General features: G+C 43.4%; 1 protein-coding gene and 1 long non-coding RNA gene across 6 annotated transcripts in view; one reads left to right on the top strand and one right to left on the bottom strand.

Annotated features, from left to right (window-relative positions):
• kcnq5b (potassium voltage-gated channel, KQT-like subfamily, member 5b) overlaps nucleotides 1-22,567 on the top strand; it is a 146,687-nt gene that overhangs the window by 97,909 nt on the left and 26,211 nt on the right. For 4 of the 5 annotated variants that reach the window (XM_082536738.1, XM_082536737.1, XM_082536739.1 and 1 more), the window contains exons 2-5: nucleotides 6,609-6,699; nucleotides 12,590-12,716; nucleotides 21,485-21,660; nucleotides 22,393-22,518. In XM_082536738.1, the coding sequence (XP_082392864.1) occupies nucleotides 6,609-6,699; nucleotides 12,590-12,716; nucleotides 21,485-21,660; nucleotides 22,393-22,518 (520 nt within the window). Of the gene's footprint in view, nucleotides 1-6,608; nucleotides 6,700-11,561; nucleotides 11,643-12,589; nucleotides 12,717-21,484; nucleotides 21,661-22,392; nucleotides 22,519-22,567 lie in introns of those variants that run through there. The other variant, XM_082536741.1, reaches the window with a different exon arrangement.
• Nucleotides 10,723-11,548, bottom strand: LOC309708580. Its single transcript, XR_014277298.1, has 2 exons — nucleotides 11,400-11,548; nucleotides 10,723-11,316 (listed from the first exon to the last, which is right to left on the bottom strand). It is a non-coding gene; the product is annotated as an uncharacterized lncRNA (long non-coding RNA).

Raw genomic sequence — 22,567 nt, 5'->3', positions numbered from 1 at the left:
ATTGAGCCGACTTTGCAAGTTCATTTGCACTCATTTAATCTCCCAAACGCATTCAGCTTGTTCTGCTCTAACTCGTGCTTCTTGCAGCCTGAGATGCATAACATCAGCATTATGGGGAATGAGAGACACTCCCCACCCCTCTTTGCTACTGCTTGACAAAATACAGAGCGCATCCCTGGCTCAGGCTTTCAGAGAGCCCAGGTGAATTATGGAAATGTGCTCTGTCGTCTTCTGAGCTTCAGTCACACTAATGTCTGCAGCTCACTGTCAGCACTGTGGCTTTTAACACGTAGCAGCTAACAGCTTATATTCATACGTACAGCCCTGCAGATATGTTACATGCATGTGTGACTGAGCAGGAAGAGTGTAGCATGACCTGTTCCTGCCTTATCAGAGCTCCAAGTTGATAAATGTGCAGACTGTGCTTTTTAAGGACTGACCATAAATTGTCAATCTGATTAAGAGTTGTGGGAGTTTCCTGGCCATGGATCTGAAATGTTCACTTGATGCCACTTTGTTATCACTTTTGCTTTGTGACATGATGCTCCGTCATTTGAGCAAATGCACAGATTGTCACCAAATTGCACGTGGATCTTGGAAGAAGTCGGTGTTTATGGTAGGATGAGTCCTTAAAGTGAGCAGACACACCGAACAATTGATCGGCACATCCTCTGAAAGACACAAATTTACGTGCGGTGGTAACAGTAAGAGACGCATGCTGTAATGTCGAGTACTCAATCTCATCACGGTTGACAGCAAATAACTGACAGAAAATAAAAAGACCCATAAATGGTCGTCTCTGAACAAGTGATAAGGTTTTCCTCCTCCTCTGGTGAGTCTCTGAAATGTGCTGAGTGCACAGAGGAGGCCCGTCGCTGTTGGAATAAACCAACACTGTCAGGACGAATGCCAGGAATGCTTTGAGATGTCAGATGCATGACTGACTGAGTGCGTGAAGGAATGTCAACCTCGCAGGGAAGGTCAAAGGTCTTGAGGTCAAATTTCTGGGTCACGGTTAGACGACTGTGGTTAATTATGTTGTTGATGGTTGTGCTTTAGGCAGCTTTTTGAATCAGAAGATAACTTCTCACTGCTGCGTCCCGGGACCCCAAACCTGAAACAGCTATTTTTTTTAAAGAGCTGCTCCACAATCTGATCACACCGGCCACCCGCACAACATAAATGTGCAACACCCAGCACGACACGCAGTCCTCTGAAAAGTCGACTTTTCTGAGCTCGTGTGGCTCTTTTATGGAGGTTTAGGTTTTGCTTTTCCTTGTCAACTCATAAAGTTCCCGAGGACAACACACAGTGGACATTAAGGTGACACACACTTCCCCTGCTCCGCAGTTCACCATAATAAGTGAAAAGGTTTGTTTTCATAGTGTTGGCAACACGTGCTCTGACATTTGGGAACACTATCTTCTGCCAAAGCATGCGAGGACGCCGTCTCCCCTCCAGGTCATGAGCTCGAGAAACACAGTCAGTAGAGATTGTGAGTGTAACTGGATTTTAGATACGCGATGCAGCTGATGTGGGGAATCCTACTTCTTCTTTCACTTTTTGAAGTCTTTATGAAACAAAATAATCAAACTACGTTGAATTTTGATTCAGCGGTTTCATAAAGTTGCAGCACTGAGACGTCCTAATGTTTTGTCCCAAAAAACGGGAATGTAGCCTGAGACAGTTGATGGTTTCAGATTTAAAAATCAGATCACAGAATGTACGTTGGATTGCTCTGTTTACTAAACAGTTGCAAAGCTTCCACTATAGCACCACACTAACAGCATCATGTGTAAAGTGGCGATGCATTCTTTAAAGTAGAATAATTGTTGATTGTGCACCAGCTGATCTCTGTTCAATGAAAAGGCAGATCGGCAGCTGGGATCACTGAAGACAAATCAAGTTCGATCGTGTGACATCTGCTCTGAAACTAAAATCTAAGGGCAGGAGCAGGATTTGGTTTCAGGACCATGGACAGCATCAGATAATATATCTGTGTCATGTGTCTCAAAACAGCTTATGACATCATCTGGCATAAACCCAGTCACATGTGATCATTACGACATCATTAATCAATCTATTAGTGTGCTGTGGTCCAATTAACACACGACAGAACTAATCAGGAAGGTGCTTTTAAGTGGGAGTAGAGCTTCTTTATGCAGATTTGACACATAAAGTGGGAAATATGTTCAGTTTTTGTCCTGCACAGTTTATCTAATTACACCACATGTAGATGTGAATGAGTCGCCATGCTGCTTGTTCTGCATACGCTCTGTGCATACAGTGACACGTGTACTGAGCACGCTCACATGACCCTACAGTGTAAAAACCAGGTTAAATGGGGCAATCAATCAGTTAGACTTTAGTTTATAGCTCCTTTTGTGCTGAGTGATGAACACACAATACACAGGAACTGCAAAGCTGATAACAAGATGTAATAAAGCAAAAATAATATCCAACAATAAGAAATCTTAAAAGAAAAAACAAAAAACAAAAAGGAAAATATTGAAATGGTCGATAAGAAAATTAAGAAAAATCAGGATCAAAGATGAAGCCACGCTAAAGTAAAAATGTTGAAACTGAATAAGTGAAAAAAAAGGTTACATAAAATACAATAAAGGCAAATACATAATAAAAGTACAACTATGGCTCAAGCTAAACTTGAACTGGTTTGCAGTCAGATAAAATCAAATCAAAACGATGACCTCTGCAGGGCTCCAGGGTGCACGTTTTCCTCTGCTACGCAGATTATTCAGGTGTGTGAGTGATGAAAACATTCGGGCAGCAGATTCTCACTTTTAGAAAAACCTGTTTGTGTCTCACCTGCGAACTGCTGCGAAAACCGGCTCCTAACAAACGGACAACTGAAAGGAACACGTTTAAGACGGCAAAGCCAGATTTTGATGTCTTTTATTGGGCAGAGACCTTTCATTAATAGGACACAGACGTCCTCATCTTAGATTTATTTTTCCAGTTTTATTTAAATTTTATGTTTTTTGCACTGAACCAAACATTGAGGTGAAAAATTCTTCTTCTTTATTATCAGTGGACAGAGAGTGTTCAGCCAGGCGTATTAAAGAGGCTCTTTTCTGCTAATTTTCAGCTTTCTTATTTTCTTTGATGGACATTCTTTGCAGCTTTACATAATTCAAAGCTCAAATTAATTCTTATGTATCTTATAATGGCCCCTCTGTCTCCCATTTGCTTTTCTCACTCTGATCTTTTTTGCACATCTCCGTGGTCATTTTCAGCCTCGTACTGGTGATTTTGCATGTTTTTGTGGTTATTTTGTGTCTCGCTGTCTGTTTGTGGCATTTTGCATTGCATCAAAGTCATTTTTTTGACTTTCTGGCAAAAAACATTCAGGAGCGCCCTGCAGCTCACCTGGTGAAAGCTGTGTCCTCACTGCAGAGGCATGGCTTTAATTCCACTCCAGGCCATTTACTGCCCCGCTCTCCTTACCCTCCTATCATCCAAGATGACAGATAAAAAGGAGACTGTGGAGAAATGTCTGCCAATCAAATTCAGAGTGATAATGAGCTGTAATATACCATTGCAGTTTGCGGATATCATTAGTTTTGGAGCTCATTTTGCAGACAAATCAATTAAATTATGCTAATCAGAGCAGCACTCACCACTTGTTCCGTGATGCTGGGCCAACGTGCGAGCGCAGGGGAGGTGGAGGGTGAGTAGGTGGAAGGACGTACCTCTCCTTCTTTGTGTTTGCCAGTTTAATTTTCAGTCAGTGTTGTTTGGAAGGTTAAGAGCGATCACTCTGCTGGGAGCACTGAACGAGATGCTCCAGATGAATCCTTCAGCTCTGAGTGCAGGGCATCACGACACACGGGGGCCATGGCCGTCCGAGAGCCTCACCTTGTGGGATTAATTAATGAACCTCATTGAGAACTTAATGATGCTGTCACAGGGCTTTTCACTTCATCCCCCCCCCCCCCCCCCCCCCTATTTTTTTTAAAGTAAATATATTCAAACTGGAAACATGAGTTAGGCTACGGATGAAGGGAGTTGATTGTCACTCTATAATTTTCGGTCTGACAACCTTGTAAGTGCGAGAGGCGTAGGTGTGCCACTGACAAGGAGCTCGTGCTTCAGCTGACAGCACCACAATGCTTGTCACTAGATGTTTTCCTCCAATCAAAAGCACATTATTCAAATCTTTGGAAATGTCAACAGTGCAAACCTCAAACTTTCGATACTTTATGCTTTTCGTTTCATTCGGAACCTCCAGCAGCTCTGCGAGGCCTGTCGCAGAGCAGGAGGAGAACTCATGGGTCGAGAAATGATGACATAACCATCCCCAAGGCTGTGGAAAATCCTGACCTTCATTTTGGCTCTCTGCATGTCGGCGAGGGCCCAAGTGGGGTCAGAACAGCACAGTCCTGTACTGTTCTGTGGGGTATGGGAGTGTGACCTGCTCTGCACACCCACTATTTTCACACAGGCACCATTCAAACACTGGAAGTAGTCCTGATGGGCCCGGCAGACAAGCTTGAAAGACTTCCCTTCAACTCTGTGATAATCTGGGGTCAGTTTGGCACGAGGGGCCCATAGGAAGGAGTCCCCAGTCTCCGCTTCGGTACAGCTGTGCACAGGGACAAACTGCATTGTGGGTAGGGCCAAGGTCAGATTGCCAGAAATGATATTTTTCCTAGAGGAAATGATTGTAATGTGAAAAACCTTTTTCAAATTCCAGTAGCATGCAAAGCTGTTTTAAAAGTCAGTCCGCTGCCAGCTAGGAGTCTTTATCGGCTTATCCAGTGGTGACTGTTCTGTGGCCTGAGAATGGAAGTGGAAATGGATTGTGAGTTTCCAGGTTAAAATAACACCAAAGTGCCTCGTTTCTATGCTGGAGATGTAGAGATGCACCGATCTGATATCTGGTCCCATCCTGACTGAAAAAGCTGACTCTGGTATTTTGACAAAGGGCTGAAATGACTTGTTGAAGTCTGCGAAGCATCTAACCAGGATCCCTTGTAGACACTACGTATTAGTTTTGACTACATGCAGATGCAGGGAGGCAGACCCGTGGGAGTTGCTGGTTGAGGCTGAATAGTTCAAAAGATTCTCTCCCGTGTGTTTTCCTTGAATCTGAGGTAAAACATCAAGACAGGAAGGAAAGATGTGAAGGAGAATTCATGAGAGGAAGCCTTTCTTTTTGAAGTTTGTGTTTGATTGGTGATTGTAATTTGGCTGCAGGCGAGGACGGATGGCTCTGTGATAGACTGGAGACCTGAGTCCCTCAGTGACAGCTGGGATAGACTCCAGCATCCCAACAGCTCTGAGCTGGATAAACAGTTATGAAAATGAATGGATGGATCTTTACCTGATGTGAAATGACTGATGGCAGCTAAACTACAGCCGTCACTTCACTTTATCATTGTTTAAAGTTCAAACACCCACATATTAGAAGGCAAATGCAGATTAAACTACCGTCTACTTCATTTGGTACTCACGCTGATATACTTTTTTCCTGAACCACTCAATCATGTATCTCATTTCCCTTCATGAAGGATGATCCACTGTGTCCTTTGCTAAAGCAGGTAATAAAGGAAGCGTCTTTCCTTGGTATTATTCCAACTATTCGACCACAACCTTCATCTCTCAGCTGCTTAGGCTTTCAAACAGGTCTTGCACACTGTAATCCATCTTTATTGCTTAAATGTCATTTCTGGTACTCTGACTTTGGTCCTGCCTGTAATATATACAGTTTGTAATATATACAATAAACACAGTTATTTCAATAAAGACGTTTATTCTGTATCAAGCAGTAAATGGGAACTGTGGATACTTTTCATAGATGCAACCCGGTTTTATTGTGGACAGCAGAAGGTGCCTCTGCTTTCAGTTCTGTAACAGTGGGGGGGTTGCTTGGATTTCAACAGGAGTGTAAATAATCACCTGAAATTCTGTAATTAAAGGTGTGTTTATGATTTGAAGCGAACTTCAGAGGCCTAAAAACAAGACCTGTGTAACATGAAGTGGGCTGTGTTGCTGTCATTGCACAATAGTTAAGAGAAAACGCACACACACTGCGTGTCAGACGGGCCTGTGCAGCAGACTGAGATGATAAAACACAGATGTGCTCTCACCATTTAACATCAGGAGCCACTGTAGCTCTAAAGGCTGCACTCATATTTCTCATTTTGGAAGCTTTGTGTGATGGAAAAACAAAACACAACAATGAAGATGGAAAGCTACGGTTTCCTGGCGGAGGGAGCGACAGTCGGGAGTGTGGAAGTGGTCGGATGTTGCTTGTTTTCCAAGAGCCGCAGTTTCACTGCTTGTTTCTTGCAAACCATGTTGCACAAACAAGCATGATTAACTTGATATCTCAGGAAATTGAATAATGGTCGGGCTCACTGTTCACTGCAGACAGGAAATAATTGTGCGATTGCGCTGCCAGGTCGTTGGTGTGCTGCTCTTCCTTCACTGCCAGAATGGGTTCAAGAGTTTGTCACAGAGGAACAATTCCACTTCAGTGCACAGCCTGTTTGGGACCAGTGGAAATGAGGGTTTGGTCAGTGTGGTGGATGAGGTCAGCCCATTGATGTCATCCTGTTTGACTCCAGTTTTGTGTTTTTGTTCAGGTTCGTCTTGGTCTTCAGCTGCCTGGTCCTCTCTGTGTTCTCCACCATCCCGGCTCATCAGGAGTTCTCCTCCTACTGCCTGCTCATTCTGGTAAGCACCTGGAAAAATGTTCTTCTGCCAGGAACTCTAAGCAATCAGCTCTTTAATTCATTGACATCTACAATATACCCAAGCATACGTGTAGTACATACAGTAAGACCATCCATGAGGCTGCTCCACCACCTTAGAGGGGATTTGTCTTTCCTTGCACGATCAGCTTTCTCCTCTAAACCAGTTAAAGAATATGCTCCCAAAGAATTTAAAAACGTTTGCAGAGTTTCATTCATTATTCTCATTAGAACTGCTTCTTGTTTGTGTATAAATTTATATGTATATGATGAATTTTGATATTTGATGTTTTGACATTTGTTATTGTCTGTGTGTGTGTGTGTGTGTCAGTAGTGTGCGTGTTGTGTGGTCTGCAGGAAAACTAGGAAACATCTTCCCTGGCCTGAATAACACAGACAGTCCCAGCTTATCAGATAACAGCATATCTAAGCTGATAAAAACAAAAAGAGCTGACAGGAGATTCTCTTCATGCTCTTTTTCATACATGTTTGAACACTTCAATATAAATTTCAACTTCAGGTGGATCATCGTCCTCGGCTCGCTCTCGTATTGAGGATATTTGAGGGTGTGGGAGTTTGTAGAGCCAGTCTGTGTGTGTTTTCTGTGGACTTGGTGAAAGCAGTCGGTCACGGACTGTGAGCTCGTCGGTGCCTGTACGACTGTAGTCTTTATGCTGGCATTGAGTCAGACAGCACGAAGTGATCTCAGGCAGTTTGCTGCAGTTTGGCTCTTTTAGGTATCTTCTTCCTGTCGTATGATGGTGGTCGTCTCTCCATGATCAGGCTCTTTATTGATTGACCTTCCTTGACTACTTTAAGCTCCACATCAGAAATATTCAAATCCATACAAAGTTTTCCATCATAGTATGTCAGTTAGCCCTCCTTCACTAACTCTCCAAAAGTTACTGATATTGAGTTTTATTCCTTATGTTCAAGGTTACAGCTGAGTTGGACCACTGTTACAAACAAATAGAAAATATAAAAAATATATTTGAAATTCAGTGTCTAACACTGTTTATTAGGGACACTTTTATCATCGCGTGGCAGATTGATGCGTTTCCCTTACAGAAAAAAGAATTCCACTCTAAATTTAACCTGAAAAGATGCATGAAAAGTCACCAGAAGGAAATGACATTTTAAATTTCCTGCGAGTGGATCACCAGAGTCTCGACCTCCTGCGACCTCCCAAATTTTAATTAAATCCTTGAAGCCTCAGTTCTTCTCCTCCTTATCTTCCTCCTCCTCAGATTCAGCATCCAGGTGTGTGACTTCCACCTGCCTGACTGGAGAGTTTCAGACTTCTGAGATGTGAGACTCTCATCCCACAAACTGAGTTTCTCAAGCTCTTTGGTGTCTCTGACATTGGAGGGTTTTTGTAAGAGCAACATAATACCTCAGGAGAGAACAAATATGTGACAGACTTATTCATTCACTTTGCACACGACATTTGTATCCTTATTTTATCACGTCACCCGCTGACCCCAAATTTTCATCCAGAGTAACCGAGCATAATAATCATTGTTCCAGTGTAACCTCATTTAGCACATTTTCAAGATATTGCAGTGTAAGCGTACGTTTACAAAAGGTACGCCTGACCGCTTCCTTTCAGTCTGATTAACTGACACAGATGTAAGACCTCAGGCCTGCGGACCGCTCAGAAACCCCTGAAACCACCCGGAGTGATTTTGGCTGCCGTTGCGTGAAATCGGTCACAAAGTTGGTGCTGCACCAAAAACTTCAGGTTCCTTTGGTCGCCCACAGCTGACCTATACTTTTCATACAAAATGCTGACCTGTCTCTAAACGCTGAGCTGTAGTGAAACTTGAAAAATTGAGTCACAAACTGGAAACGGAGAATGTTTAAAAAGTCGAGTGCTGGCTGAGTTTTTCTTTGCAGATGAATGTTGTCTGTTCCTGGTTTGCATTTCACTTTTTCAGGTTTCCCTGCTGGTTAGCAGTTATTTTGAGTGTTTGCAAACATGTTGGTATCTTCCACTGCAAACTATCAGTGACCACAGTAATCTGCTAGCAATCAAAACAATTGTAGGGAGATGTTTTTTTTATTTCAGTGCCGTATTCAGAAACAGGTAAACATATTTTTTCTTACTGACCGGTGGTCGGCTCTCTGGATGTGTGTGGCTGGGGCCGAACATGGAATGTAATCTGGTATTTTCCATTTTACTCATGCACTTAGCTGCATGAGTAAAATTATATATTAATTACAAAATATCAGTGATCCTGTAAATTAACCAAGATGTGAAGTGAAAGAGGAAAAATGAGGCAGTCTGCAGAAAATACCCAGTAATTTGTGTAATTTGTGCTAATTGTGATCGCTGACAAACTGTGCGGAGGAGTGGGAGATAAATAAGGAATATGATGAGCAGTTAACAACATTGCCTTTCCTTTGAATGTCTTGTTTAAAGAAGTTCTGAACAGAAACCAAAGTATGAATTGGTGAAAGGAGAATTTGCCATTATGAATAAGCCATACGGCCATCGGGAAAACTCTCGGGGTCGACCTCGAGATAACAGAATAAATGGCAGATTTAAGTGCCTGCCCTCAAACTGAGAACTCCACTTTCTTTAAGTACTAACAAATTGAGTTCAAAGATGTCTTGAGAAGAAAGCGAGGAACGGTGGGCACGGGAGCAGAAATGCCTTTTTAACAGACTCTTCACGTTTTTCTTTTCTTTTCTCTCTTTTTTTTTTTTAAAAAAAAAGCTTTTGCAGAAGAAGAGGTCACTTTTTTTGCACGGGCAGCATTTACTGCACATGATTGCCCCTGCAGCTGGAGCTGCCATTTCACAAATTGCACTACGCTAATTGCATCAGCGTTTCCATCTAATGGAAGGTAAAGCCGTGCGTGTGCATTAACAGATGACCCGTCTCAGTCATTTTAACACACAATACTTTTGTCAACCCGGCATCCATTTAAATGAGACAAACACTGCATTAATGACGTATAATGACATGTGATCAATGCAGCAAATAATGACTAATGTAAATTTACACTGATGTGCCAAAATAATAAGACCAGCCCAACATAATGTGCTGCTGGTATTTGCATCTGAAACATAGACAGGCTATCATGACATCATCCAGGGGTTAGTGAGGTCTCGTTATAAAGCCTCAAGTTTTAAAACCAGATGTGATGAGTGAGAGGTGGATCCGACTGTCAAACTGATCACGCCTGGAGCTGGAGCATGCTCATTGGTCATTAACTTGTGGTCAAGGTCAAGTTCAAGTTTATTTATATAGCACATTTCCAACAGTCCACACAGCACAAAGTGCTTAGCAATGTAAAACCACTAAAATCAATAAAATGCACAACCGTGATGCAGTAAAATATAGAAGACAATAAGTCAATAAAACAACTAAAACAACAACTTATGATTGACAAGTAACTGGCCAGTGATTAAATAACCAAATTTTAAAGAGTTTAATAAATAGTTTAGGTTGGAGGAGATGCCGTGGCTAAAGAGATTACATCTCTCCACTGGCTTAGGAACACCTCACAGGAGGCGGCCGGTGAGAGGGAGAGCACCTTCACTGCTTATGCTGCTTTCCCTGCCACCCAGCCCCGGATAACCGGAAGAAAACAGATAATTAATCATTTCTAAAATGAGTGACTGAGCTCATAAAATCAGCAGGAAAGCATTCACAGAGTTCTGTGTGAAGGACTGTTTCCTGTTTACTTTTCAGGACCAGATGTCTTTGCCTCCTGGTGGCCATTAAAAAGAATGCAGCGTGTATCTTTTATAACGTCTGTAGACAGAACTCAAGCTTCTTAACCTCTGAGCTAATGCTAGCTGGCTTGGTTAGCAGGTTACGTCTATACACTGTACAGTCTACTCGAGCACATATCTGCTAATTAGTGCTAAGTTAAGTCACCACAGTGGGTTTGATTTGGCAGATCTTCCTGAAACGCATCCAAAGGGTCTAGCATTGTGGCTAGCATCAGTGCTAAGTGTAACCGAGGACAAGGGATGAGTAAACGGGGCAAAGAAATAATTGATCATTTATTTATTACATAAGTTAAACATACAAATTCCCAGTCGTTTCCAGACAGGACTTACAACACATCCTGCCGATATCCCAGCTGCACATGAGACTTACCACACAAACTGTGCGAAATAACACTACAACCCGTCACACCCCGCTTAGTGACACTGCAATCGTGGCACACACTGCAAACAATTCGGGTCTCAGCGCAGCTGGGAATCAGTGCTATGTATGGCCTGTGATCTGAGAGATAAAGGGAAGTGGCACAAACAATTAAAATAAAAAAAACAAAAGAGAGGTTAGTCCGCCCTTACAAAACTTACTCTCAATCAATAACCGCCTCTACGGCTGGACGGACTAACCAAAACAAAATTACAAATCAATCAAAAGAACAAAAAAAAAGGACAGCAGAGACAGCACAGCTGAAAAACAAACAACATTATCAATTAAAATATTACCCAATAAAATAGCAATTTTATAAAACCATTCAAAATCATGAAACTAAAACAAACACTCAATATACCTACAATATTGATCAGTTTCCCTGCGCGCAGTCGATCTAGGGCTTGATCAATTCTTCTATTAAAATTCGTGGTCACACTAAAAAAGTCCAATGACACATTAAAAAATAGGCACATGCAATAGCAAAAGATCCAAACAAAAAAATGGCAAAAGTCTCTTACCGACAGTATACCCACTCGCACCTGAGTGAATTAATTGCCTCTGGTTTTTTCCACAGAAGAGCGCTGACTTCACCCCACACACCCACTACCTTTTCACAGCTCTTCAGCCAATCACCTGGCAGAGAGCAACAAACTGCCAGGTGACACTTGTTACAACCGTAATGAAATAATATTAGAACTGAATTGAAGTGAAGGAGACTTCTCGGACAGTCGCTTCGTACCATTAAAAGCACAACAGGTCAAGTAAGTGCATTAAAAAGCTCCAAAAAGCACTAACAGCAGAGTCCAGAGGTCCAGTTCACTGGTTCATTTAGCAAAGGTAAAGCCCAGCATACGAGTAACAGCCAAGATACGACCTACCACACCCCCAACAGTGTCTAACGTCAAGCCAGATAGCAAGGAAACATTGTCAATATCAGGTGATGTCATTGAATCAACGTTGACCCTAACGTTGACCTAACGTCACTCTTGCACCCTTTTTTAATATTGAAACAACGTCAGGTTTTGATATTGAATCAATGTTGAAACCTGACATTGATTCGACGTTATATTTTCTAATACTGTTGACATTGAAACAATATCAGAATCTGACATTGAAACAATGTCAGATTCTGATATTGAAACACTGTTAAAAAAAATAATTCAGTTGTTATGAAGGGAGAAATCAGCTGTAGAGATCAAAGCTCTGTTTGTATACCAGGCTGTAAACCTGTTTACTTCTGCTGTAAAATTGGACTTTTTAACATCGAAGTCTACGTTGATCGACTCACGTCAGGAGACAGCCTCAAGTGGACATTACAGGAACTGCACTTTGTGGCATTTTTACACTGGCTTGACTTTTGAGTCTCTGTGGAGACCAGTTGCTCAGTTCCCAGAGTCTGATGTTAAAATACTGAGCCAAAACTATGCTGTGTCTTTCTTTTATACACATCAGCCGCGCTCCACCAACAACCTGTAAGTTTGTCTCTCCTCAGTCCAACCATGACCCGGACTGTCAGGCACATTTGTTCTGGTCCTTACATCTGCTTCTCTCTTTGCCAGTGTATTTGGTGCATAACTGTTTACTTCCTGTCTAATATATCCACTGGCTTAACTGTGTTTGATTTAATCCCTGGAAAACCAGATTAATGCTCTCTGTTGCCGTCATCAACACGCTTCCAAAACAACTGTTGTTTCTATGCTTCCAACAGGAGTTTGTGATGATTGTGGTGTTCGGGTTGGAATTCATCATCCGTATCTGGTCAGCGGGATGCTGCTGTCGCTACAGAGGATGGCAGGGTCGGCTGCGCTTTGCCAGGAAGCCCTTTTGTGTCATCGGTGAGTCTTTGGGCCACGCCTTTCTTTTTTCTTTTTTTTTGGGTGATTAATTCGCTGCTTAAAGGTTTTGTTTTCCAGCTACAAAGCCATTCCCTTCTCATTGTTTCACCCTACAGTTGCCCTCTAGCGGACCGCTCTGTGTCCTCTCTGTGAATGCAGCCCATGGCACGCTATTGACCAAAGTCTGCTGGTGTCATTTTCAGCTGTGGTCAGGCCTCATAAGCGCAGAGAGCATTTACGTAATGAGGTTGCATTAACTGCCTTTTATTCTTTCCACTGTTTAGACAAGGATCGCTCTGCTGCTTCTTTCAAAGTACAGTAGGGCGCTCGCAGGGAGGGAGAGCAGGGCTCCGAGGTCAGCGAGTGCGTCGCAAGCTCCGGTCGTCACTGTTCAGCACTGACGGGGGAGCGAGCAAAAGAAGAGTGAAATATAAGTAAGAGATAAGGAGAAATGGAGAAGACGACGGCGTGTGATGGCGAGCGTGGAAAAATAATAAAGTGAGAAAGTAAAAGAAAGGATTTGAAGGATAAATGGAGCTGAATCATAATGCACATCCCTACAGAGAGAAACCCTGTGACTGTGCTGCAGTATAAAATGACTCTGTCTGCGTCTGTGTGTAGTTTTGGTCGTATTACAACTTTTATTATACTAATTTTAGTTTCTGTGCACAGACATCGACTTTAACTCCAGAGCATGACGGCAATTATTCTCCATCATTTGCAGAAAAACGTTTGGATTTTAAGATTTCAGAGTGATAGTGGGTGATTTCTTTGTGTTAGTGTGACTGAATCGGAAATATTGGTAGCTCTTCCCACTAAACCAGTGCAGAGCCAGCTCTGGTTTAGTCCTCCATTGAACCAGCTCCCACTGTGGCCGGTTTGGAGACTGAACGCTGGGTAGCAGAAGCTGACGTAACTGTCATGGCAGTAAAATACTTGTGGGATAAATGTATAAAATAATGTGAATTTCTCACCTAATGTCAGTGACTAATTATCACTTTTTACTTGTAGCATGGTATAAAATGTCACAGGACAAGCTGGAAAATGCACAGATTGTTACCAGATTACTCCTGGATCTTTGAAGCAGCTGGTCTTTGAGGATGGTTTTAGTGTGGAGCTCTGATAAGGCAGGAATGAAGCAGATATCCAGCCTGCTACAGAGAACTGCAGGAAAACCAGATTCATAGATTAATGCTGTTCAAGGATTTATGAAACACAGAATTTGTGCTACTGGCAAAACTTTTTTGTTGTTGTTGTTGATTTTTTTTCTGCCATGACTGCAGTTATTTCTCTATATGAAGATTTCTAAATGAGCAAACTCCTGGTTTATGCCAAGTTTAGCCCCTGGCAGGTTAAATGAAGTGAAACTGGTTGTGTAGCTCAGTCTTTCCTCAGTCTGGGCATTGCTGTATCGCCAGGATTATTGTTAGGATTATCATGAATTAATTTGACTTCAGAGATGCTGAAAGCCTTGAGAATGGCAAGACTTAAAGTGGATCATGTCTTTAGTGGAAAGAGAAAAATGTGAGTAGCTTTGAGTGCCGTTTTATGCAACATCTCCTTGAGTATGATATGTAGGGTCAGTGACCTTTAATTGATCATAGTGTTGGTTCAGGTAGGCCATGAAGTCAGCCTACAGCTACCAAATCTCAGGTAGGTTGCACTGTATATGCTACTTTAGCCTTCACACAGGTGCTGCACACCTGCAAGCCACTTTGCAACCAGCCTCCATCCAATTATCTCCGTTTCTGACTCGGTGTCCTATCAGTGATGTCAGCTCGGTTATGTGCTGATGTTCTTCTAGAGCCATGTCAAACATAAGTGGTTGTAGATGGAAACAGGAGGGCTTGTTTTTACTTCAGTGATTCTAAACAAACTCTGTGCATATTTGTGTGATAGTTTGAAAGTGCCTAAAGGTGTAGAAAGTGAGCTCATCCAGACAGCGGTGAATCTTACGAATGATTTATTTGTATCCAACCTTGAAGAACACAAATGTATTTTCCCTTTTCTTTAATCCTGGATTTAGAAAACTCTGTAAAAGCTACAGGACAGATTAGCTTTTATACAGACAGGAAAAATCTGTATGCTGTATTAACCACTGATATTTGCGCAGATAGTTAAAACATTTACAGAGTTCAACACACGTTTAGAGAAGAACACTAGGGTGATGGTACTGTCATGCTAACATTTGCACAACCTGGGGAAAGTAAACCTGTCTGACTCCTGAAAATCATTCAGGAGTCAGTTTAGGTATTTATACTTGAGTATTTCCATTTTAAGCTGCTCTGTAAGTGTAATAAAAATATTAATCTTGTAAACATAAGTGCTTTTAGTTTTTATACTTTTGCTGATAGTACTTTTTAAACTCGAGCAACATTTACTTTAATGGATGCATGGGATCTGACTGATCTGTCTTACATTAAAATGCTTTAATAATGCTAGAATAATAAGATATCCTGGTCTGAATATCTAAAAATAATACAGCCTCCAGCTGAACTCATTTAAAATGTTCTTCCTTTTGCTGTTACTTTTGGCCCAGAAGTTAAATCATTTCTTCTTCTTCTGTGGAGTCCTTTAAGCAGTTCTTTTTTTCTTTTCACTTTGGCTGCTGCATCGTGCCCAGTGGAAATTCTGTTAACCAGTTTATTTGTGGCAGCAGGGCTCCCTAATTACTCGCGATCAAGCAGCTTCACTGGAGCCGTACGGCAGCATGTTGATGCCAAAACAGCCGAACGCCAAAGGAAGTTTCTGTGCTCAGAATAAGCACCGCGTGCAGAATCTTCATGTTGATATGACGTTTTAACCAGCGTGATCTAAAGATGTGTTAGTCTGTGACTTCAGAGCGACCAACATTAACTCGCAAATGAAGCGGGAATGAAAACTAGCATCGCTTTAACTGGTGTGAACAGGTGATTTGTCCCTGTGAGTCATTTAAAAGACCAAAGACTCCCCGGGGGTTAAAGGAAGCATGTCCGCTGACAGCCTGAGTAAATGACTCCATGGTGGCTGTGATGCACATGGCTCGGCCCTTATGGAGATGCATCTGAATGATGCGCCTGAGGATGGACTGTCATAATATGCAGCTTTCTTGTGTTTGTCTGGTTTCACGCTCACATTCTTTTGTGTGAAGTTTTGCCTGAAGCTCAGAACACTGTGTTTCAAATGAAGACCTTCAAATTGTGATCATTCATCACAATTTGATCATATCAACCATCAACTCTGCAGGTTTGCATTCGGATCTGTTCTGGAAACTGAATATGTTCTGCATATGTGCACTTGCTGTTGCTGGTCCTGCTTGCCCTTACATGCTATCAATGTCTAAAGTTTTTAAAAATCTGCAGAAAGTGCAGCTTTGCAGTGGAGGTGTTTAAAAATGGGAGGCCGCCCACCGGTCTGTGTAGTTTCATTGAGAAGCTGAGCTCTTTGCCGTCTTTAAGTTCTAAACTGGGAAGAAGTTGGTTTGTGAAAAACTCAAGACTGAAATACACAATTTCTATCCTGGTTGTGGAACACTGGACCTGGAATGATATTTAAGGATAAGTGAGGATAGGAGTTTGTCCAACCAGTCTACATGTGTTTCGTGGACTTCATTCACCTGCATCCTTTGGTTTAACCTGTAGGGAAGTGCTTCAGTAGTAGTGTATCTGGCCTGATGTTACAGGCCATTTAGTCCATGTACAAGTGTGTTTTGGGCGGGCGGTTTGGGCAGCTCCTCAGAAACCCAGATCTGGACAAGCGGATTGATGAATGGATGTGTGATGAGTGAAAATGTTCCTACATTTTTGACTTCACTGTTGGGGAGCTATCGTGAGATGTGCTGTCTGTAGGGCTGAATGCCTGTGTAGAGTCAGCTGGACTGATTTAAATCTTTGGATTCTTTGTGGGGTTTTTTTTTTTTTTTTACTTTCCTCTGAGCACCTTCAAAGTCGGCGAGCTCTGCTGGTGCCCCTTTAATGTATTTGTAATGCCGCTGCTGCTCATGACCTTTCCCCTTTCTCTTCCTCTCCCCACTGTGGGTCAACTGATCTGTTTATTTATACGACCATCAGCTTCACCTCAACAAACATTCTCTCTTTTAAAAAAATGGGTTCAACTGAAGGACAGAAGGGAAATCCTCTCGTACACAGTGAAGTAAAATAGCACGGCCCGGGTGTAGAGTTTAACGCGGAGCATCGCCGAGATGGAAGAGACGGGGAGATTTGGGGTTTTTTTTTGAGTTGGACGAGGTCTTATTTGTCTGTGCTCTTTGTGGGTTTGGTGTTATTCATGTGCTCGCTGTGCTTTGTGTGAACTTCCTCTGCACAGAGTCAGATCTGTGTGCGTCTGCCTCTCTGTGCCCGTGTTTACGTCTGTCACAGTTTTTATGCTCTTATGGGAAATTAAAAGGAAACAAAGCAGAAGTGTGAGCTCTGCTTTCAGATATACAGCAGAGCACTGTTTTAGCCAATTACCTCTTCCTCTGCTGTGTTTGTGTAAACAGCAGATCGATGCAGTAGCCAGGCAACTTAAATCAGCATATACTCTGTATAGGAAAAGGCCATAGGCTGCTATTGTGCTGTTGATGCCTGTGGCAGATTATGTCATCTCCAGTAATATGGAGCCTTTGTTGGGCTGATTTACTGCAGTGAGCAGCGAGAGATGACAACGCTGACTTACTGTTATTGCTGCTGCATGATAGACGTCGAACCGTCTAACTGGCGTTCAGATGAGAATGAATTTTGATAGGATGGTTTCACGTTAAGATCAATAACAACAAGATATACTTGCTTCTGTTTTCTTTTCTGCTAGCAGGAGTGAGCAGTCTTTTCTTTTGTTTGGAGCTGTCAATGAGATGAGGGAAATAGTCGTGTTTTTTCTGAGAGCCAGTTTTCTTATTTTTTGAGTGCACACAGAACGTACACATAAATCACTACACATAATCGCTAGGGGTGCAACGATACTCTTATCGATATTGAACCATTCGATACAGTGCTTTCGGTTCGGTACGCATATGTATCGAACAATACAACATTTGTAATTTATTTTATCAACTTTCCTTCTGACGATGCTGTCTGTGTTGAGCGCTCAGTGAATCTGCGTTTGACTACTCCGCCTAGGCTGCACTGTCGAGCGCAGATCCACTGAGCGCTCAACACAGACAGCATCGTCAGAAGGAAGAGCGCAGGGCAAGCTAGCGAGACAGAAGTTAAGCTCTCCTTGCAACATGGCAAATTGAACCTCCCCCAACCTCATTCAGATCTGGCGTTTGGAATTATTTTGGTTTTCATGTGAGGTATGACCCTGAAGGTAAGCGCGTCATGGACTAAAGTAAAACAGTATGTTGGATGTGCCACGCAATGCTCAATTACATGGGTGGGAACTAGTGTGTTAGCGCAGTTAGCTCGTTAACGTGTTGGCCGTCTAGCCCCACGCAGGGGTAGCTCGTTAACGGAGATTTGCCGTGTTGTGGCGTTAACGTCATTTCAACGAGATTAACGCTGACAGCACTAGTGGGAACACAACAAATATGACTGCACATTTACGCAGACATCATCCTAGTGCAAAGACAAGTGGAAGCAGAGAAAAACAACAAGCATGCATGCTGCAGAAGAACACTGCCACTAGCTAACTGCTCAGCGCGGCAACGGCATAGCAACAACAACAACAACACCACACAGGGCGCCCTCTGACCCCGGAAGGACACACCGTCGCAGCGAGAGGGCGTCACCCGTCACTATAGCAACATAAATAAAACATAACTGTACAAACAGAACCCCGAATAGCCCTGACCCGCTACATAGCCCCCACCTAAGGGGTCAGTCGTCCCCGACGACCCCATTACCCCACACAAAGTCCTGCAAATGTCCAGGTGCCTTCTTTTGGCGCATCGGCCGGTCACGACCGGCGGGGGGAAAGTCACTCGGGTCAGAACATGGGGTGCCACCATCATCCCACTTCTGACACCAATGTGGCGAGCTCAGACAACGAGGAGACGGAGGTGTCGTTTGGTCTTGCTTCCCGTGAGCTAGCCAGGGAGCACAGCCGTTTATTGACATCTGCAGAAGAACACTGCCGCTAGCTAACTGCTCAGCGCGGCAACCGCACAGCAACAACAACACACAGGGCGCCCTCTGACCCCGGAAGGACACACCGTCGTAGCGAGAGGGCGTCACCCGTCACTATGGCAACATAAACAAAACATAACTGTACAAACAGAACCCTGAACAGCCCTGACCCGCTACAATATGCTGCTGAGAATATAGCCCAGAAGAAGCGTATAGTATAGCTTTTATTTTGGAAAGAGCCATTTCTCTGTAATAAACTCTCTTTTCCAAAGATGAGTGATTCCTCAATCAGATACAGGTGTTACCGCGCCAGATCCGCGGCCCCGAACTGTAGTAAGGAAACCTCTGGCAGTTACTTGAAGGTTCCGTAACTGACTCGTAGCCAGCAACAGCTTACTATACAGGTCAACTCCGCTAGCAAAAAGATCGAAGGAGGCGTAGGAAACTGCTTCACCGAACTTTATTTCTTCTCTAAGGCACGAACACCGCGTACAGTGGGCTGAAACAGTTTACTCACAGCGAGCATCGCCGACACAACTCTGGCTGTCGAGGGAGTTATTATATTCCTTTTATTTATTTTCTTTTCGTCTCTTCTGTAGCTAACCGTTACTTTTTCCCCTTCTCCGCTCTCTCTCTTCACACACACACCAGGCAGTCCCGCTACACACATCCCGAATACATTTCCCATCAGGCTTCATCCTTAAAGGGCCATGCCTGTAACACAGGGCTTGCAAAATCGCTAGCCCGACGTCCCGGGGCTAGCGGGCTATTGTAGGAAGGGCTATCATAGGAAGGAAAAATATATGTCAATGCTTTTGCATTCTTTCGGAAATGTAGCTGGGTAATTATGTCATTGGCATCGGTGAGCCACTGTCAATATGTGACATATTGAAATCGCGTTTGAATTTGCGCTTGTGTTTTGCTTTCACTTTGCAAATGTCCAGGTGCCTTCTTTTGGCGCACCGGCCGGTCACGACCGGCGGGGGGAAAGTCACTCGGGTCAGAACATGGGGTGCCACCATCATCCCACTTCTGACACCAATGTGGCGAGCTCAGACAACGAGGAGACGGAGGTATCGTTTGGTCTTGCTTCCCGTGAGCTAGCCAGGGAGCACAGCCGTTTATTGACATCTGCAGAAGAACACTGCCACTAGCTAACTGCTCAGCGCGGCAACGGCATAGCAACAACAACAACAACAACACACAGGGCGCCCTCTGACCCCGGAAGGACACCGACGACCCCATTACCCCACACAAAGTCCTGCAAATGTCCAGGTGCCTTCTTTTGGCGCATCGGCCGGTCACGACCGGCGGGGGGAAAGTCACTCGGGTCAGAACATGGGGTGCCACCATCATCCCACTTCTGACACCAATGTGGCGAGCTCAGACAACGAGGAGACGGAGGTGTCGTTTGGTCTTGCTTCCCGTGAGCTAGCCAGGGAGCACAGCCGTTTATTGACATCTGCAGAAGAACACTGCCGCTAGCTAACTGCTCAGCGCGGCAACCGCACAGCAACAACAACACACAGGGCGCCCTCTGACCCCGGAAGGACACACCGTCGCAGCGAGAGGGCGTCACCCGTCACTATGGCAACATAAACAAAACATAACTGTACAAACAGAACCCCGAACAGCCCTGACCCGCTACAATATGCTGCTGAGAATATAGCCCAGAAGAAGCGTATAGTATAGCTTTTATTTTGGAAAGAGCCATTTCTCTGTAATAAACTCTCTTTTCCAAAGATGAGTGATTCCTCAATCAGATACAGGGCTCGCAAAATCGCTAGCCCGACAGCGAGCTGAGTGTTGAAATTAGTGATTAAAAAACTCAATTTCTGAGCTCTTGTTTCATGTTTACGTAGCTGACCGTTTATGGAAGGAAGGCAGTGAAGCAAGGCACCCCGAAGCAAGTAAGATTCACTCCACAGGCCGTTAGAGGCATGTGGAGTGTATATTCGAGTCCATTCAGATATTAGTAATATTGAATATTTAATCAATTTTAGTATTACAGTAATATATATCTCCAGTAAATAGATCTGACAGCAGGTCAACTTATGCCAAGCTGGCCTCCAGGGTTATAATGCACAGTCGGGAAGCCTTTCTGGGATCATAAAGTTCTCTGGCACCACCCATAAATACCAAAAACTACACTTCCAGGTGGTCTCTGTGTGTCCACTTTCAGCACTGCTGATGTTTTATTATCACTCTGTGGAAGTCCGGTTCTGCCAACTTTCCCTCGGTTAAAATTTTTTCTTTAAATATAGACTCTGTGCACAAGTGTTGGTGCACACCTCTGAGCCTTTGAATTCAAGTGTTTCAGTCACAGGTGTATAAAATCAAGCACAGAGAAGGTAAAGTGCATAAACATGAATAATGCTCTGTTGACTCAGTAACTGCAGAGGTCCAAACTTCAGCTAGCATTAGCATCAAAATCAGTTTTCATAATCCACCATAATAAAAACTGTATTTCAAGTTTTTCTGATCTTTTTGTGGTCGTCTTCCTCTGGCATGCCAGGAGCTTCACGGCCTGGTTCCTGTAGCAAGGCAGCTCCTGTAGGTGTAGTGTGTTGGTGACCCAGCAGATTTGTCTGTATAGTGTAGCTTTGTATAGATTATTTCTGTTTGAAAACACATATTTATCAGTGCAGATCATTTTAAAGGCAGCTTCATAAAGAATTGTATCCTCTTCTGCTGGTAAGCCGTCGTTTTGTGTTTTCATTCCAGACATCATAGTGCTGATAGCGTCAGTGGCGGTGGTGTCAGCAGGTAGCCAGGGCAACATCTTTGCCACGTCAGTCCTGCGAAGCCTGCGTTTCCTGCAGATCCTACGAATGGTGCGAATGGACCGAAGGGGAGGCACCTGGAAGCTGTTGGGCTCTGTAGTCTACGCACACAGCAAGGTAGGCGAGGAGGGCATCTGCAGATCAAGCTTCTGATCAAGCTTCAGGGAATCTCAAGATGTTTCTGTAACGCTATGTTTATACGATTAAAACAATTAAAGGTGTTAAAGATGAAATGTTATCAGAATCAGAATCAGAAAGGGGTTTATTGCCAAATGTTGAGCAGGTTTACAACATTAGGAAATTGCTGCGGTGCTTCAGTGCAAACATACTGTCATAAATTGCGATTAAATGCAGTATTTATTTATTTTTAAGCTAGTAGACTAATCTTGCATGATAGTTTGATTGCTCTTCCTTGCTATTTTGAGGTCACAGAGGGTTTCATGAGCATTCATCACCTACCTAAATGTTCCTGATAAAGTGTACACCAGCACAGCTGTGTTCCTACAGCGTTGTTCGAGCAGAGCAATGAGTCAGATTAGCTGCAGTCCCTGATTTGCAGGTAACACTGGGCACATTCAGAGGTCTTGTAGAGTTGAGAGCAGGCAGTTCAGCAGCTGTTTTAGCAGCACATCAGGAAGTTGGTCGCAGTGTTTTATCATATTTATGTCTAAACCAATAAGTGACTGCATCAGAGGAAGGTTCTGTAAAGGGTCGTGACCTATCACGTCATTATTTTATTTCTGTTTCTGACCTCAGTGTTCAGAGAAAAGTGGTTTTAGGTCGATGTGCATTAAATAAATGCTCCTTTTTCCACCATTAAACTCTGAATGACCTCTTTGACTTCTGCAGGAACTGGTAACCGCCTGGTACATCGGCTTCTTGGTCCTCATCTTCTCTTCGTTCCTTGTCTACCTTGTGGAGAATAAGTTCAACAATGAGTTTGCTACGTATGCGGATGCCTTGTGGTGGGGCACGGTGAGTTTGGAGGAATTTCTGTACTTTAGTAAAAAGCCCTGATAGAAAT

This window comes from Aulonocara stuartgranti (assembly GCF_965226115.1).
Source record: "Aulonocara stuartgranti genome assembly, chromosome: 6".
In the NCBI taxonomy this organism is placed as follows: Eukaryota; Metazoa; Chordata; class Actinopteri; order Cichliformes; family Cichlidae; genus Aulonocara; species Aulonocara stuartgranti.
Note: the sequence above shows the minus strand (reverse complement) of the source record. Positions and strands in the feature narration are given on the sequence as shown.